The sequence below is a fragment of the Propithecus coquereli genome, unplaced genomic scaffold (assembly GCF_000956105.1).
Source record: "Propithecus coquereli isolate 6110/MARCELLA unplaced genomic scaffold, Pcoq_1.0 Scaffold58, whole genome shotgun sequence".
NCBI lineage: Eukaryota > Metazoa > Chordata > Mammalia > Primates > Indriidae > Propithecus > Propithecus coquereli.
The window spans coordinates 2,962,770-2,980,481 of record NW_012151729.1 but is presented as its reverse complement, the minus strand read 5'-3'; the positions used below and the strand labels follow the sequence as shown (position 1 = coordinate 2,980,481).

General features: G+C 38.9%; 1 protein-coding gene across 2 annotated transcripts in view; it reads left to right on the top strand.

The window, feature by feature from the left end:
- The window catches only part of SLC26A2 (solute carrier family 26 (anion exchanger), member 2), a 19,964-nt gene extending 8,712 nt beyond the window's left edge, over positions 1–11,252 (top strand). The window contains exons 2-5 of one of the 2 annotated variants that reach the window (XM_012658216.1): positions 621–849; positions 3,968–4,125; positions 6,172–6,895; positions 8,422–11,252. In XM_012658216.1, the coding sequence (XP_012513670.1) occupies positions 6,197–6,895; positions 8,422–9,942 (2,220 nt within the window). In that variant the 5' untranslated portion in view covers positions 621–849; positions 3,968–4,125; positions 6,172–6,196 and the 3' untranslated portion in view covers positions 9,943–11,252. The remainder of the gene's footprint in view (positions 1–620; positions 850–3,967; positions 4,126–6,171; positions 6,896–8,421) is intronic. The other variant, XM_012658217.1, reaches the window with a different exon arrangement.
- Positions 11,253–17,712: the final 6,460 nt, after the last annotated feature.

Sequence of the window (17,712 nt, the reverse complement as noted above, 5' to 3'; positions counted from 1 at the left end):
TAAAAAGCTATTTCCTTAAAATTAAAGAATGCAATTAGTACATTCTTGTTGCTGACATGGAGATTACAATGCATACCTAGCTTCATTCGTTATTTACAATTCAGACCTTTGTTGTACCTCATCCACAATCATTTCAGAAATTGTAATGGAAGAAGTGGCAGCAGGGGAAGGTGCATTTCTCACGTGAAGAATGTGATTTCCGACATCCCCAGCTCCTCCGTCAAATACAAAATCTTCCACCAGATTTTCTGTCTCTGTCCAGGGCTTGGGCTCTTACTCCCACTGGACCTCTAAGTATATCACTGATAGTGATTTAACTTTTGAAGGTACTTCACTGTTACACCAAGAAAACAGGCTTTATACATTTCATTAACTTCATAGGAGAAATTCTGGGACTCCGGTGTAATCAAGCCACTATTTATAATTCTGTCCATAACGTCTCTGGCATTGAAGTCAAAGGGTCTGTAACCCTCCTGCTTAAAGGCAAGAACTGCATTAGTCCCTAGCCAAATATTGCCATCCATCGTTGGTGTGAAGTGAACTCCTAGGAAAGGAAACCGGCTATCTGGAACTGGATAAATATTTCTTTTTACAAGATAGCATTTTTTTCTGGCTTCAAGAGCAGGTAATCTCCCCGGAATGGTGCAATTTGAGGATCGGAACTGCAGCAACTCGCCTCTGAAATTCGGTCTGAGTAAAGTCCTGCACGTGTCGCAGCACACTGTCATCCAATTTCCTCCCCCTGGTGCTGGTGCTGCGGCCACCCCCACACAGTGACCCAGGCCTCTCCGTCGCCAGCCTGCACACCCCAGGGAAACCCCTGCGAGCCCATCCGCTGGCACCACCCAGGTAACGCAGGGCGAGCACCATCGCCTACGCCCAGCCCACAGAGGTAGCCCGAGATTACATTCTTCCCTTGAAGACTTTCTAAACTGTTCTAGTTCTTGCAGATTTCTCTCCTGCTTAGATGCTATGATCATAGTAGTCAGGGGCTTCTGGTTTCATTTAGCAGTGAGTTCGTAGCATACATACATAGGTAAAGCAAAGCATGATTATGGGACTTTTTGGATTCAGACTGGTAGCTGAATAAGTTCTACTTCTAGGACTGTTTCTGAATGAATACCTAAGTTTTTGAGAGCTAGAGATGGGAAAGGACCGTGGTTATGAGTGTAAAGAAAGGGAGAGTTGGGAACAAGTTTGTAGATATCACTGTTGGATCATTTTGGGTAATAGCTAGGTGACACTGGGATGTGTAGGGTAGCCGAATTCTAAGGTGTTTAGAAGTATCTGAAATTAGAAAAGATAATTAGATATGTGGTAGGACTAGTACCATGCTCAAAAAAGAGCTACTCTTGGAATCCTAAAATATGGATTTTATTACCTGGCTCAGTAATTTACAAGCTGAATAAATTACTAAATTGGGCAAGTCTTTCACTTTTAATCTATCTATGGGTTTCTTGTAGACAGTGTATAGTTGGGTCTTATATTTTAATCCAATCTGACAGTCTGTTTTTTAATTGATATGTTCAGAGTCTGGATCCTTGAGTGTGACCTTTTGACTAAATCCAGATTTTATAGAACAAATCCTTATAAAAAAAGGACAAATCCTTTTAATAAAGGGATTTGTTCTGTGAAGTTTGGATTTGGTTGAGGGGCTGCTCTTAGAGATCTAGAGGGCTACATGTGGCCTTGAGGCTGCAGGTTCTCCACCCCTGGTTTAGACCATTCATAGTTAATGTGATTATTTATATGTTTGGGTTAAACTCTACCATCTTGCTAGTTTTCAATTTGTTCCATCTGTTTAGGTCTTGTTTCCTCTTTTTCTGCTTTCCTTTTTTTTTCCAAGAAATTTTTACGATTCCATTTTATCTCTACTAATGACTTATTTATACCTTTAAAAAAGTTTAGCAGTTACCCTTGGGCTTATAAGGTACATCTTTAACTACTCAGAGCCAACATTTAAATAATATTATATTGGCCAGGCATGGTGGGTGGCTCATGCCTGTAATCCTAGCACTCTGGGAGGCTGAGCCAGGAGGATCGCTTGAGCCCAGGAATTTGAGGCTGCAGTGAGCCATGATGATGCCACTGCACTCTAGCCAGGGCAACAGAGTGAGACTCTGTCTCAAAAAAAATAATAATAATATTGTATCATTTCATATTTAGTGTAAGACCTTACAATTCCTAATATCCCCCCATTCTTTGTTTTATTATTGTCATATATTTATTTTGCATGTACTATAAATAAAACACATTTCTTTTTTTTTTTTTGACAAAATGCATTTCTATTTTTAGTTAGTTATCTTTTAGAGCAAGTAAAGATGTTTTAAAACATTGAAAAAATGAATTTTATTTTACCTTCATTTGTTCCATTTCCTGGACTTTATTTCTTTGCTGTGTAGACCTGAATTTCTGTTTGGCATAATCTTTTTTTTTTTTCTGTTTTCCTCCCAATAGAATCTGTTTGGTATATTCTTTTTTGCCTAAAGAGACTTCCTAAAACTAATTACTCTCTCCCTTTCTGTGTGTATACGTGTGTGTGTGTGTGTGTGTGTGTGTGTGTGTGTGTGTGTGTAGTGCTGGTCTACTGGCAATGAATCCTCTCAGTGTTTATCTGAGAAAGTTTTTTATTTCTTTTTCATCGTTTATTTTTTTTTTTAATTTTTTTTTAAATGTCCATCCATTCATCAGTGGGTGGACACTTGGGTTGTTTCCATTTTATTTATTTATTTATTTATTTTCAGTAGAGACTCGCTCAGTAGGGTCTCGCTCTTGCTCAGGCTGGTCTTGAACTCCTGAGTTCAATGATCCTCCTGCCTTGGCCTCCCAGAGTGCTAGGATTACAGGCGTGAGCCACTGTGCCCGACCATCTTTTTCATCTTTTAAAAGATTTTTTCTGGGTATAGAATCCTGGGCTGGAAGTTATATTTGTATGATATAGAGATATCACTCCATCATGTTCTGGCCTCCATGATTTCTAATAAGAAGTCTACTATAATTCTTATCTCTGTTTTTGTGTAAGTAATGTGTGGTTTTTCTTGGACTGTCTTCAGGATTTTCTTTATCTTTTCTTTTCAGCAGCTCGAATGTGATATGTGTAAGTGCAGGGTTTTTTGGGGGTTTTTTTGGTTTTGGTTTTTATATTTATCCTTCTTGTAAAATCTCTGAGATTCTTGGATCTGCGTTTCAGTCTGTCATTAGTTTTGGAAAATTCTTGGCCTTTATATCTTTAAATACTTCTTCTGCCTATTCTCTTTCTCTCTTCTTTTGAGATTCTAATTATGCATATGTGTGATAGTTTGATGTGTTCCACAGCTCTTGGATGTTCTGTTACATTGTTGGTATTGGGGTTTTTTGGTTTTGTTATTTATTTGTGTATTTAGAGATAGAGTCTTACTCTGTCACCCTGGGTAGAGTGCAGTGGTGTCATCATAGCTCACTGCAGCCTCATACTCCTGGGTTCATGCCATCCTCCTGCCTCAGCCTCTCAAGTAGCTGAGACCATAGGTGCCATGCCATGACACCTGCCTAATTTTTCTGCTTTTAGTAGAGACGGTGTCTTGCTCTTGCTCAGGCTGGTCTTGAACTCCTGAGCGCAAGCAGTCCACTTGCCTCGACTTCCCAGAGTGCTAGGATTACAGGCATGAGCCACTGCACCCTGGCCTGTTTTGTTATAATATTTAAATTCTGGTTTTGTGTTTCAGTTTAGGTAATTTCTATTGACCCATCTTTGAGTTCATTGATTCTTTGGCTCTGTCAAGTCTATTGATAATCCTGTCAAAGGCATTCTTCATTGTTATTGTTTTTTTCACTTTTAGCTTTTCTGTTTGACTCTTTCTTGAAGTTTTCATTTCTCTGTTGTACTTTCTAGTATTAGTTTTTATCTTTTTTATTCCCAAATGGTAGCCATAGAGGGCAAAATTTGGATTCGGTTTGTTTTTTCTTATGCCTCTTTTGCATATCTTAGGTTTGGAAAAGGCTTTTGGCCCAGAAATCACCAAGAGTTTCTCCAAAATAGGACATAAGTGTGCTCAAGCAAGCTCAAGAAAGCAGGAAGTGAGAAGAGAGTTACAGATTGGTTGCTTCGAGGAATGAAGATCCCCCAATCTGATTGACTTTCTCAGGGTTAGTGGTCATCTAAATCTCTTCTTTTTTTTCTTTATCTACTTCACAAAGCCATCAAAATAACTGTTATTTTACACTTGTTCAACTTAAACAAAACAAAGGTGGGTTACTTTTATATATCTCATGTTCTTAAATAGGTCGTGAGTCCTGGATTGTGGCGCCTCCATAATGTTAGCTTTATAGAACCTCACAAGGGCCCATTTTTCTGTCAGTTCCAAAACAGGAAACTTCCTGAGTCTGTCATCTAACATATTTTATGTCTGTCTGGCCAAAGTCCCAAATTTGTTGATTTGTTCTTTCATTCATTCAAATGTTTTATGAGCCTGCTATCTCAGAGTTACTATATTACATTCACTGATGGTTACACTGATGAACAAGGAGCTGGAGAGACTCCTACTTAATTAATACAAGAGTGTGGTTAGTACTATAATGGAGGTACAAAATGCCATGGGACACAGAGGGTGTAGTGTTTCATTTAGGCTAAGGGAGATTGGTTAGAGCTTTGTAGAAAAAGCACTATTTTAACTGGGTTTTAAAAAATGATTAGGGGCCCGACGTGGTAGCTCACACCTGTAACCCTAGCACTTTGGGTGGCTGAAGCAGGAGGATCACTTGAGGCCAGGAGTCCCAAGACCAGCCTGAGCAACATAGGGAGACCTCATCTCTACAGAAAATAGAAAAATTAGCTGGGTGTGGTGGTACCTGCCTGTAGTCCTAGCTCCTTGGGAGGCTGAGGCAAGAGGATTGCTTGAACCCAGGAGTTCTAGGTTGCTGTGAGTGATGATGATGCCACCGTACCATTGCACTCTAGCCCCAGCAACAGAGTGAGACCATATCTCCAGGGAAAAAAAAAGGGCGGGGGGAGGATCTTAACAGGGAGCGAGGTGGTTGGCCATTCTGAGCAAAGCAAAAAAAAAAAAAAAACCCAACAAACAGCTTGTGCAAAGGCACTAATTTTTGAATTATTTGGTAAACAATTTACACTCCACTCTTTGAGAACCTGATTCTTTTTCTTCTTCTTTTACTCCTGTTATAAGACTTATTTTTTGTTGTCCCTTGTCTCTTTTTGATTATTTTAACCTGCTTTGTTTACCTATAGTTCCTAGTGGTAGTTCTTAGGATGTTAGTTCAATAGTTTAGGAACCAGAGGCGTAGGACCACCTTTATATCCTCCAGGGGAGGTGCAGGGCAACAGTATTTCTCTATTCAGCCTGAAATTTCAGAATGTGTACCTAGAATAATAAACTTTCTTTGCATGAGTGTCAGCCCTGCCCACAGGGCAGATGACTCCATACTAGGACACAATGGAATAAACCAAAACCTTCTGCAACCTTCTGATGACACTTGCCCCATCAATCCTCCCCATGCTCTTGACATTTGTTAAGCTTCCATACCCTCTTATCAGCTTCTCTCTCCTGTTTCCTGCCAAACAAGGGAGCTTTGTTCAAAGACCCAAATGCATTCTGCCCTAGTTTCTTTTTATTGCCAAAAACATTTATCTATATTCTTTGCCTACTTTTTCTTTTTTCTTTTTATCCTCAGCATTTAGTGTTTTTTTTAAAAAGGGGCCAAAAAAAAAAAACATAGATAAATAAATGGACCATCTTCCTTGTGTCAGCAGGGACTAGGTGGTAGGGGTGAAGGTTTGAGAGTAGATTCTATTTTGCAATATACCTGAGAGGTGAAAAACTTGGGAAGAAGACCACTGGTAGCATATGCAAAGGAGGTAGGCTGCCCTGGTATGTTTTCTGGAGGAAAAACTTCAGGGGGAGCCAGCAGATACAGAGAAGAATCCTTAATGGTTTATAGTCTTGGGAAGTCCCATACCCAACCCATTATTTGCTTTAATTTAGCTATTTATGGTCTGGTTTTGGTCTTTTGTTTCCTGACCAAGACAAATGAGGCTCAATTAAGGAAAATGGATGTAAGATACCTACCCCCAAACTGAATTCCTCTTAACACTCATGAATGACAAGTAGAGCTATTACTATATGTGAGCACTGAGAATTACTTTACTGGTTAACACTGGTATTTTCTCTGTGGTAGGAAGCTGAGCCATCTATCTCCAGAAATGTCTTCGGAAAGTGAAGAGCAACATGACCTTTCACCCAGGGACTCTGCTGAAGGAAATGACAGTCCTTCATCTGGGATCCATCTGGAGCCTCAAGAGGAATCAAGTACTGACTTAAAACAATTTGAAACCAATGATCAATGCAGACCTTATTCTAGAATCCATATAGAGCGTCAAGAGAAAGCAAATACTAACTTCAAGGAGTTTGTCATCACAAAGCTGCAGAAGAATTGCCAGTGCAGCCCAGCCAAAGCCAAAAATATAATTTTTGGTTTCTTTCCTGTTTTGCAGTGGCTCCCAAAATACAATCTAAAGAAAAATATTTTAGGAGATTTGATGTCTGGCTTGATTGTGGGCATCTTATTGGTGCCCCAGTCCATTGCTTATTCCCTGTTAGCAGGCCAAGAACCTATCTATGGTCTGTACACATCTTTTTTTGCTAGCATCATTTATTTCCTATTGGGTACCTCCCGTCACATCTCTGTGGGCATTTTTGGAGTACTGTGCCTTATGATTGGTGAGGTTGTTGACCGAGAAGTACACAAAGCTGGCTATGACACTGCCCGTATTGCTTCTCCTTCAGGAGTGTTTTCAAATGGGAGCACATTATTAAATCAGACATCAGATATGATATGTGACAAAAGTTGCTATGCAATTATAGTTGGCAGCACTGTAACCTTTATGGCTGGAGTTTATCAGGTAAGAAACAATGGAATAATTGGTTGTTTCTGGAAAAGTAATCACTATGCTTGAAATCTCCTATCTATAAGAGATTTTAGGGATCATAGTAATTAAAGCTATCATTTATTGAGTGCTCAGGATACATGAAAGGTAAGCCAAAATTTAAACCCTCATCTGACAAAGGTAAGATAAGGCTGATTCTCTGAACCTCAGACCACTTAGTACAACTCCTTAATTTTACATGTCAGAAAACCTTGTTTTTGCTTGAGATTATTTGTGGTTGGTTATTGGTAGAGTTGGCAAGAGAATAACATAATGGGAGTTGGGAAAGGAAGAATGCAGGAGTTTTTTAAATTATAAATGCCCTCTACCTTCCTTAAGAATCACTGCTTAAGTGAGTGACTCTTACTAAAGATAGTAGTTCTCTTGGATTATTGGGGAGGGAGGGAAAAAGTTGAGGACCACAGTGTCATATTATCAGCAAGGAGAAAGGATTAGAAATGAAATTTTCGTTGGGTCTTTTATAGAACCCACTAATCTGCCATTATCATTATGCCTCTGCCTTTTGGCATCCAGGAGTCAGTGCCAGCATTAAACTGCCTGTGTATCACAGGCATTTGGAACCAACAAGGGAAGGAGAAGAGTAGCACACATTATTTGGTGTTTGGATGAGATGGGGAGGGAGAGTGAAGGTGGTATGCAGATGAGTTGTACTTCTCAGAGTCTGTTTTTGCTTTTTTATTAGTATTCCTCACCAAGAAGGAGGAAGGTATAATAGCATTCTCAGAAATTACTGGGAAGAGGAAAAAATAAAGAAAAAAATTGTATCTTTGAGGATGTAGAATTATTATTAATATGGGAGGTGGTATGGCATAAGCACATATATACTGGATCTGAACAGTATGAGGTTAGATTTAAGAGAGTTCTCTTCTGAATGACATTTTTGTTAGAAGAAGAAGAAAAAAGCCTAAGAATCAAAATCAAATGATAGAAGATAAGTGAATGACAATCAAATCAAAGAAAACAAAAATGAGAAAAGGATAAAAGACAAAAGTGAAAAAGGAAATAAGGGAGTTCTGTAATAATTTTTAAAGTGTGATTCTATTTTGATGTGAATCTGATTTTTTGTTTTACCAGTTAAAACTTCATTCTTAGAGTAATGATTTGCAATTTAAAGAAAATACATAGTTTCTTAATTAGAAGAATTTTTCCAATTTGAAGTTTTCTTGTGGGTCCTTGAGAACTTTTTTTCTTTTTGAAAGATGTCTGAACATTATTCAAGGTATGAGAAGGTAGAAATCCTAAATTCCTGTCTGACCTGGGCTAGCAAGTAACAGTGTGACCTTGGGCAAGTTGCTTAGCCCTTTAAGCATCAGTTTCCTCTCTTTGTTAATTGAGAAGGTTGATGTGTGATTGTGTTTGTTCCAGTTCTGACATTCTGTGATGCTCTGATGGTATGTCTTCATGCAAGAAACGTCAGGGTAATATGAAATTTAGAAGTCCTTTTCCATTTATATTTAACACTTGTATATCCTTCCTTCCAGGTAGTGATGGGCTTCTTTCAAGTGGGCTTTGTTTCTGTCTACCTCTCAGATGCCTTGCTGAGTGGATTTGTCACTGGTGCCTCCTTCACTATTCTTACGTCTCAGGTGAAGTATCTCCTTGGGCTCAGCCTTCCTCGGAGTAATGGCGTGGGCTCACTCATCACTACCTGGGTACATATCTTCAAAAACATCCATAAGACCAATCTCTGTGATCTCATCACCAGCCTCTTGTGCCTTTTGGTACTTGTGCCAACCAAAGAACTCAATGAGCACTTCAAGTCCAAGCTTAAGGCACCGATTCCTACTGAACTGATTGTCGTTGTGGCAGCCACGTTAGCCTCTCATTTTGGAAAACTAAATGAGAATTATAATTCCAGTATTGCTGGACATATTCCCACTGGGTTTATGCCACCCAAAGCACCAGACTGGAAACTGATTCCTAATGTAGCTGTCGATGCAATAGCTATTTGTGTCATTGGTTTCGCCATCACCGTATCACTTTCTGAGATGTTTGCCAAGAAACATGGTTATACAGTCAGAGCGAATCAGGAAATGTATGCGATTGGCTTTTGCAATATCATCCCTTCCTTCTTCCACTGTTTTACTACTAGCGCAGCTCTTGCAAAGACATTGGTCAAAGAATCAACAGGCTGTCAAACTCAGCTTTCCGGTGTGGTGACAGCCCTGGTTCTTTTATTGGTCCTCCTGGTAATAGCTCCTTTATTCTATTCCCTTCAGAAAAGTGTCCTTGGTGTGATCACGATTGTAAATCTCCGGGGAGCCCTTCGTAAGTTTAGGGATCTGCCTAAGATGTGGAGGGTTAGCAGAGTGGATACAGTTATCTGGTTTGTTACCATGCTGTCCTCTGCACTGCTAAGTACTGAATTAGGCCTGCTGGTCGGGGTTTGTTTTTCTATGTTTTGTGTCATCCTCCGCACTCAGAAGCCAAAGAATTCATTGCTCGGCTTGGTGGAAGAGTCTGAAATCTTTGAATCTACGTCTGCTTACAAGAACCTTCAGACTAAGCAAGGCATCAAGATTTTCCGCTTTGTATCCCCTCTCTACTACATAAACAAAGAATGCTTTAAATCTGCTTTATACAAAAAAACTGTCAACCCTGTTTTAGTAAAGGCAGCTCAGAGAAAGGCAGCAAAGAGAAAGATAAAAGAGGAAACAGTGACTCTGGGTAGACTCCAGGATGAAATTTCAGTGCAACTTTCCCATGACCCCTTGGAGCTGCATACTATAGTGATCGACTGCAGTGCAATACAGTTTTTAGATACAGCCGGGATCCATACACTGAAAGAAGTTCGCAGAGATTATAAAGCCATTGGAATCCAGGTTCTGCTGGCTCAATGTAATCCCTCTGTGAGGGATTCCCTGACCAGGGGAGAATATTGGGAAAAGGAAGAAGAAAACCTTCTCTTCTATAGTGTGTACGAAGCGATGGCTTTTGCAGTAGGATCTCAAAATCAGAAAGGAATATGTGTTCCTAATGGTCTCAGTCTTTCTAGTGATTGAGAAAGTAGAAGGAAGAACAATGTTTAGCTAATAGGTTAAAATTTCAAGTATACAACATTTTCATCTTCCACTTGTACACTTGAAATTTTAACCTATTGGCTAAATGTTATTCTTCCTTTGAAGCTAATGGCCTTTGCATATACCCAAATGCAGCAGAACTTACAGTCAAACAGAATAAAAAAGAAAATACTGTGGTTTCAAGCTTTCTTGCAGATATGAAGTATTCAGCTATAGAGTAGCTCCAAAACTTAATTACCATCCTGATTTAGGGGGCTATACATTTGGACTCTTCCTTCTCCAAGAGGTAAAGGGGTGAAGTTGGGATTTGCATTAGAAGTGCTTCTTTGCATGACTCTGTGGATAGGGAGGGAAAGGAGGCAGGGAAAGAGTGTTGTACCTGCTCTTGTACACGCAGGCCAAGAGGCTTCTGGAGCACAAGGTCATAACTAGCCAAGTTCGTTCTTTCTTATGCTTCTCTGTTCCCAGTCTTTGCTGCCCAGATGGCAGTAGATTTCTGGCTGTTAGTGGGAAAGCACCATTCCTTTCCTTAAGGCAGGGAACTATGGGTACAGTCTCATCGGGAGTCTAATGGCTGGGCAGGTTTGTAACATCTGGATAGCAGCCTGACTTTGAACAGAACACCTTTTGTAATACATTTGAAGTTTCTAGTCATACCTTTTTGTTTAGGGTAAGTAGGTAATCAAAGAGCTCTTCAACATCAGAAAAAACAGTGGGAGTCTTCCCTTGTCTTTTCTGTGATCTCTGTCCTTGCCTCTGAGAATTTCTCTACCATTAAGCTCTATTGTTACCTTAGTGTGTTTCCCATGGCATCTGTCCTAAATTGGTATTTTTGATTATCAGTGACAATCTTGCCAGTCAGCAATTTCATATAGCATTTTAAATGAGCTTGAGGCAAACTGTCAAGGACAGATTGCAAAAAGGAATGGTTGAAGGTTTCCCTTAAGAATTGTTTTACTTTGCAGTGAATTGGAGTTTTTCCCCTCCCCATGGCATTTTAGCAAGGGTCTGCTGGGGATTGGCCTTAGAAGCTGCTTTCTCAGATAGAAGCTGCTGCTCATCTTTACCCTGCAAAAATAATTTATTGGAACCAATGGAAAAGCATGCACAGAAGTGATAGAGTGCTTCCAAAAGGATATCAATAATTAATTTGTAGATGTTTTAGTGAAAACAAAGCTGATGCTTACTGCCATGCATCCTGTTACTATACAGTAAATACTGATGATAGTGACAGCTTTTAACTTTTCAAGTCACCTAAAATTATTATGCAAGAGGATTTAGAAGTATCACATTCATAAAACCCAAGTTCTATGGGTATATTATTTATGATAGCTGACCTTAGGTTGTGAACTGAGGAATAGTTTCTTTTGAAAAGCAAGAATATCTTACATGGAAAACTTGCAGTTCTGTATTTGGACCTTGACAGGTGAGGAGGAAGACATAGGTTCTCCAAAGTTAGGAATAGGGGACTAATTTATGAAACATTGAGCCAAGTCTTTTTTTTTTTTTTTTTTTTTTTTGAGACAGGGTCTCACTCCTGGCTAGAGTGCAGTGGCGTCATCATAGCTCACTGCAACCTCACACTCCTGGGCTCAAGCGATCCTCCTGCCTCAGCCTCAGCCTCAGCTGGGACTACAGGTGCACACCACCACACCCAGCTAATTTTAGTAGAGACTGGGTCTCAGTCTTGCTCAGGTTGGAGCCAAGTCTTTTAAAACGAACAAAATAATAATTGCAAAAGTGCAAAATCATTTTTAACCTGTTCCTATATTCTAAACAATTTTAAATATTTACGAGGAGAAAACCCTATGTGTAGGGATCTATGGGAGTAGGATGCTTTTAAACATATTAAATATATGTACATGTTTAATATGTATATTTAAAATATGTATATGTATATATATCTATATCTATGTATAGATATATATAATTTTTTCTTGTTGGCTCCCTAAACTGCCAGTGTGGCTTTTCTATTGGTAGAGCTCTCCCATTTGTTTACTTGGAAAATACCTTTCCATTATCACAACAAAGCAGTTTCTCAGTAGAAAATCTGGATTTCTTTCTTTTTTGTGATTGGTATTATGATTAAATGTAACAGTATCCTGAATTTTTACATCCTTTTAGAACTAGAATAGGTCTAGTTTTAGAACTAGGTCTAGAATATCAGAAATGTTAACTGCTGCTTGTATTTGTGCTTTTTTGTTTTTAGCCAATATTTGCCCCTTCTATCCAGCCTTATGAATAATAATAGCAAAATCACAGTATCTTGGTCAATTATTTGTTTTTAATCCTTCTTGCCCTTCTTCCAAGCCAGGTTTGAGTTGAGACTATTATAAATATCTAATACCCTGAGATAGAGTAATTAGTACATGTTTAAGACAACATTATAATTCAGCCAACACCAGCACAGCAAAAAAATTTCAGTCTAGTTAAAGAATTTGGAAAATTCCTTAGAAGAATGGAGTAACAGGATTGGACCTTTACCCGACACTTCTGTCCATATGTGAATTTAAACAATTCTGGAGCTTTATGCATGCGTTTAGCAAATTCTTGAATTCTGTTCTGGTTTATACTTGTCCCACGCAAACAAGAGATTCTTTTAGTAGCCATTTGTAAAAACATTTACGATTTCACTGGAATTTACATTTCATCATCTTTGCTTGGAGTGAGGTTGCCTGTACTTGCACATTGTTAAAACTTTTTGATTGCTGATATTGAAAATAATCAAACCTGGAACCAAAGTCTAATTCACCACAAAAAACTCATGTTTTCATTTGTTTTCTTGACCAAAGGCTTGAACTTTAGTTCATTAGGTGATATTTGAAATGCTATATTGATACAAAGATATCTTGCTTACTCTAAACTTTAAAGTGTAAATGAAGCATTTTCTCAGTGCTTATTGACAAATATACAAAATTCTGAAGATCTTAAAGTGGTTAATTGAAATATGGTATGTATACTTTTATTTATTTATTTATTTTTGAGACAGAGTCTCGCTCTGTCACCTGGGCTGGAGTACAGTGGCATCATCATAGCTCACTGCAACCTCCTGGGCTCCAGTGATCCTCCTGCCTCAGCCTCCTGAGTAGCTGAGACTACAGGCGCACACCACTACGCCCAGCTAATTTTTCTATTTTTTGTAGAGACGGGGTCTTACTCTTGCTCAGGCTGGTGTCGAACTCCTGACAATCCTCACACCTCAGGCTCCTGTGTGTATACTCTTGATGGCTAAAACTTTTACAACCTTATTTATTTTTAAATTTGTTATGACCAGGGTAGTGGAGTGTACCAATGCACAGGTAGACTAAGGAAAACATTTTAGAGGAGTGAAGGAAATAGACCATTGAAAAGACTATATCTGACCAGTGGAGGGGGAAAACAGGGGGACCCAGTTGAATAGGATCCAATCCCTGGTTAGGCCCACACAATTGTAGGGCAATTGGGATTAGGAACCACACCTCTGAGAACAAGGTCAGAATTGGCTTTTCTTTGTAGAAGGGGAGAGTCACAGATACACCAAAGCTGAAAGAGCTGAGGAGAACATGGTAGTCAGAGTTGTGGCAAAAGACTGGGTTGACCTTTTCTGGAACATTGTGTCTTCCATCTAAACTGAGTGACTGAGCCAGGGACGGTGCTATGCCGATAGTCCCAGCTACTCTAAAGGCTCTGGTGGGAAGATCACTTGAGCCCAGGAGTTTGAGTCCAGCCTGGGCAACACAGTGAGACCCGTTCTCTAACAAAGAATTTTTTAAAGAATCTAAATCGAAATTGAGTGACTATAGTACTATCTGTGCCTCTGATGGTAATAAAACTGACAGGTGTATAATTGATTTTTTTTTTTTTTTTAAGTAGGACCAAAGGAAAACAAGGTGAGATTTAGATAGTCTGACTTAGGTTTTAAGCAATAACAGACATTGAATTCAAAATTTGTTGTTAAATTTACATATGGTAAATGGTGAACTTTAAAAATGTATCAGGGTGTTAGATGAGTTCATTAGACTATTCTAATGCTAATGACTACATTTTAATAAGAACAGTAATCCTTTGCAGGAATATTCTCTTAGTAATTTGTCATTTAAGAACCGCTGTCAGGGTTTGCCCTGATGTTAATATAAAAGTAAGAAACAGGCTGCAGTGCGTTTCTTGGGAACTTAAATTGAGTCTTGAAGTTATAATGATAAGCTTGAGCTCTGTGATCCTTATTAATGTTCTTAATGGACTGTTTTCCTCCATATAGTGTTACAGATAATGAGTCATAGGTTCTCTTTGCATCAGTGTAGACATTACCTCACATACTTCTGAAGACCTGTCCAGGAGTCTAGGATCCCCGGCCAGGTGCTGGGACCGTGGTACTAAACCCAGTAGATGGGCTATTATTCGTAACTCTGAGTGAGCACACTCGCACACTTAGGGAGGTGCTTTGTGGAGAATGTTGAATGAAACCTTGACTGCAATCTGAGCAGGAGGCAGCTATGCTCCTGGTATGTCCAGGGAAGAATTCCACAGTGCAATGGTAAAAATCCAGTTGATGGGATTTAGACTTCGCTTAATTTTTCTGTTCTTTAGTGTTTCTTTCCCCAACCCCCCACCAATGTTTTCTTTACCTATTCTAGTGATGCCTTATTTGAAACTTGGCTTTAACTGTAAAAAGAATGAAGTTGGATCTAGAAAGCCGTTAGGCTCTGAACTAATTTGATCTTTTTTTTTTTTTTTGTATAAAGATTTTAGATAATAATGGAATCATTAATTTGGGTGCTAATTACAAGAATGAAAATTATAATGGAACGGGACAAAAGAATACACCAGCTGGTTTGTTAATTATAGCCTATGCATTAAAATAAAATGCTATTGAAATATTGTATGTTAGAGGTAAATTTTTAAGTTTTTTTTTATTTTTAAAAATTAGTCATTTATAAAGATGGAGAATTTAGATGTGGGAGTGGGGGAGATTTATTTTTATAAGGTAATTTTTATCCTAATAAGGACTTTAAAAAAAAAGCACAACTGAAATTTTAAAGTAAAATGTTAAATACAGGTAGAAAGTTAAATAAGCATTATATTAAATAGTGGATTTGGGGAAGTATTTTATTTTTTATCTTAATGAATTCTGAAAACTGGAATAATGAAGGACACTAAATGCCTTTATTGGAGATACTATGTTTGTAAACCTACGGATAAGCAGCCTAAGCTAGAAAGATCTTTTAACTGAAGCTTTAATAAAGTCTTTTGGAGAGGTTTTCTTCCCTTACCCCATACTCCATCCCTGAAATAATAAGATAACTTGGAATCTATTTTCAATGCAAATCAGTGGAGAAATTATGGTTTGAGTCCTGATGCTGCTATGGCTTCTTTTTCTCAGAAATGAGTGCTTGTGAACATACTAATCTATATAATATGTTACCTTGTTTTGGGGTCTCCATTGCAACTTTGTATACAAATCAAGACAATGTCAGGGTGACAAGTGAATGAATTTAGATTCTCAGTCTTGTCTATTCACCAAAAAAGTACATTGCCTTTTTAAAAATTATTCAAGTCTGATGACTTTTAGGAACATGTTTTATACTATATTTTTTAATTAAAGCAAGTGCCTTGATGTTATTTCATGTAAATCATTGCTTAACCCTCTTACGAGATGAGGATGAGTTATGGATGGATTGCAACCTATTGGAGGGAAGGGGGAGTTGGTTAATAGCAGATCGTTTTCTGGAATGATATGTTTGTGCTGTTTATTATGTAAGATCCTATATGTGTGTTGAGATCTAGAGGTGTCATTTCTTTTGTCTGCTAATAAATTGTTACTCTAATAAAATATTACCCTGTATCTACATTATTTAAGTGCAAGGGCACTTCTGACTAAAACATAGCTAGGCATCAGTGAGTTTTAAAATATCCTCTCTTTACACTGGGAGAGTGATTCAGTCATTCATTTTTCCCAACTATAACAAAAAGATCTATCCTCAAAGAAAGACATAAAGCATTAAGAAATCCAATTCTTTTCTTTTTGCTTTGTGATCTTAAGTGAGTCAGTTAATCTTTCGGGGACTCAGTGTTTCCATCAGCGATGAGGGGACGACTGGATTGCTTGGGGACCCGTCCGGTTCTCACATTGCATGGCTCCTATTCTGTACCATATTGGAATCAGAAAACCCAGTTCTGGCTCATGTTTTACTATTGTCCTAACTCTGAATTTGGGCAAGTGACCTTTGAGCCACATTTTTCCCGTCAGCAAATAGCAGCTAACACCTTGTGATGACGAGGTGAGAGAACCGAGAGTGGAATTCCTAACTGCAGCACAGCACTTTGTAGGGAGTAACGGTAGCACTACCTCTCCTTGTACCAGCCACGTAGCCTCTCCTGGAATGTCCTCCCCCTTGTGCCTTTCTCAGCCTGGGAAGAAGTGAGAGTGGGTACAGGTAAGGACAGTTCTCTCGCAGTAACCCTGCATATTCTGCCCCCAACCTCATTCTGCCCCCACCCGTGGAGTGAAGGAGTTGGACTGAATAGACAAAGCGCCCTTCCAGTTTTACCATCCTGTCTGCGAACAGGACCTAGGATCCGGAACCCTGTGGGGGACACTCACACAGTCATTCTCTAGCATCTCCTTTAGCCACCTTGCCCTTTCAATGCTGTGTCCTTGGCCTCTTCTTTCTTCACTTAGCACCACTGCTTAAGTTCTTTATTTTCAGATCAAGTTATTTTTAGGTTAGTTGTTTGAACAAGTCCCACATCCTATGTCTCTTCCCTCTTTCCTTGTCTTCCCTGTCAGTATCTACCACATCAGAAAAATTACAAGAGACTGCTCCTAAGGTTTTAGCTGGCTAAACTGCCTTCCTATGTAGTGCCCCTGTGCCCTCTGGTGGCCAGAATATGCTACCACGTTTCACTTTAAAGAGCTATGGCTTCACGTAGCACAGAGCGTTTAATAGATCTGCAACCTTGGCATTAAATGATCTGAGCCTGTGTTTTTCTATTATAACTTCCTAGAAAGATTAAATGATAAGCAGACATTGCTTGACATATAATAGGCAATCAATAAATCTTAGCTTCCTTCCTTTTGAATGAAAGAGCCCTTCTTGGTAACAGGGCAAAGGAAACTCCTTGCGCTAACATTTATTGATCAGGCTGGTGGCTCTGGAATGCTGAACCTCGAGATCTGTTAGTGAAATAAAGGGTTAGTAAGGCAGGTTCCCGACTCTAGATGGTACTGGTTAAGTTCCAAAAGAGGATGGATGGTAATGATAATAGCATTCATAGAACATTTAGTCTGTGCCAGGTATACATTTTATCCTCATAACAACACAATTGAGGTAGGTGCTCAATCCTAGTATGTTGGCCTACTGAGAGGATTAGTCAACTGGGGCAGAAGTAGAGTTGCCACTCAAGTGGGACTGGAGGGACCCAAGAGGCAGGGAGAAGCCACAGAGGGTCTGATGAGAACAGACAAAGAAGGGATAATATTAACTTCTTTTAGCTTAAAGAACAAAGTACCAAACAAAAACACCTAATGTCAATGGAATCAAAGGGTTAGCCAATGTAAACTAGGCAGCAAAAACTTTCTCTTTTGTATGTAATTTCTATCTCCCAGGATCTAAACCATGATATGTTAAATAAATCAAGAATGTTAGATTTCTTTTTCTTAAAAAAAGCAAGTTTAAGCACATATTTACTGAACACCTACAGTGTGCAAGGCACTTAGACAAAGCCTGTCATACTAAAGTCCGTTACGTATAAATGGAGACCAAGAAAAGTCCT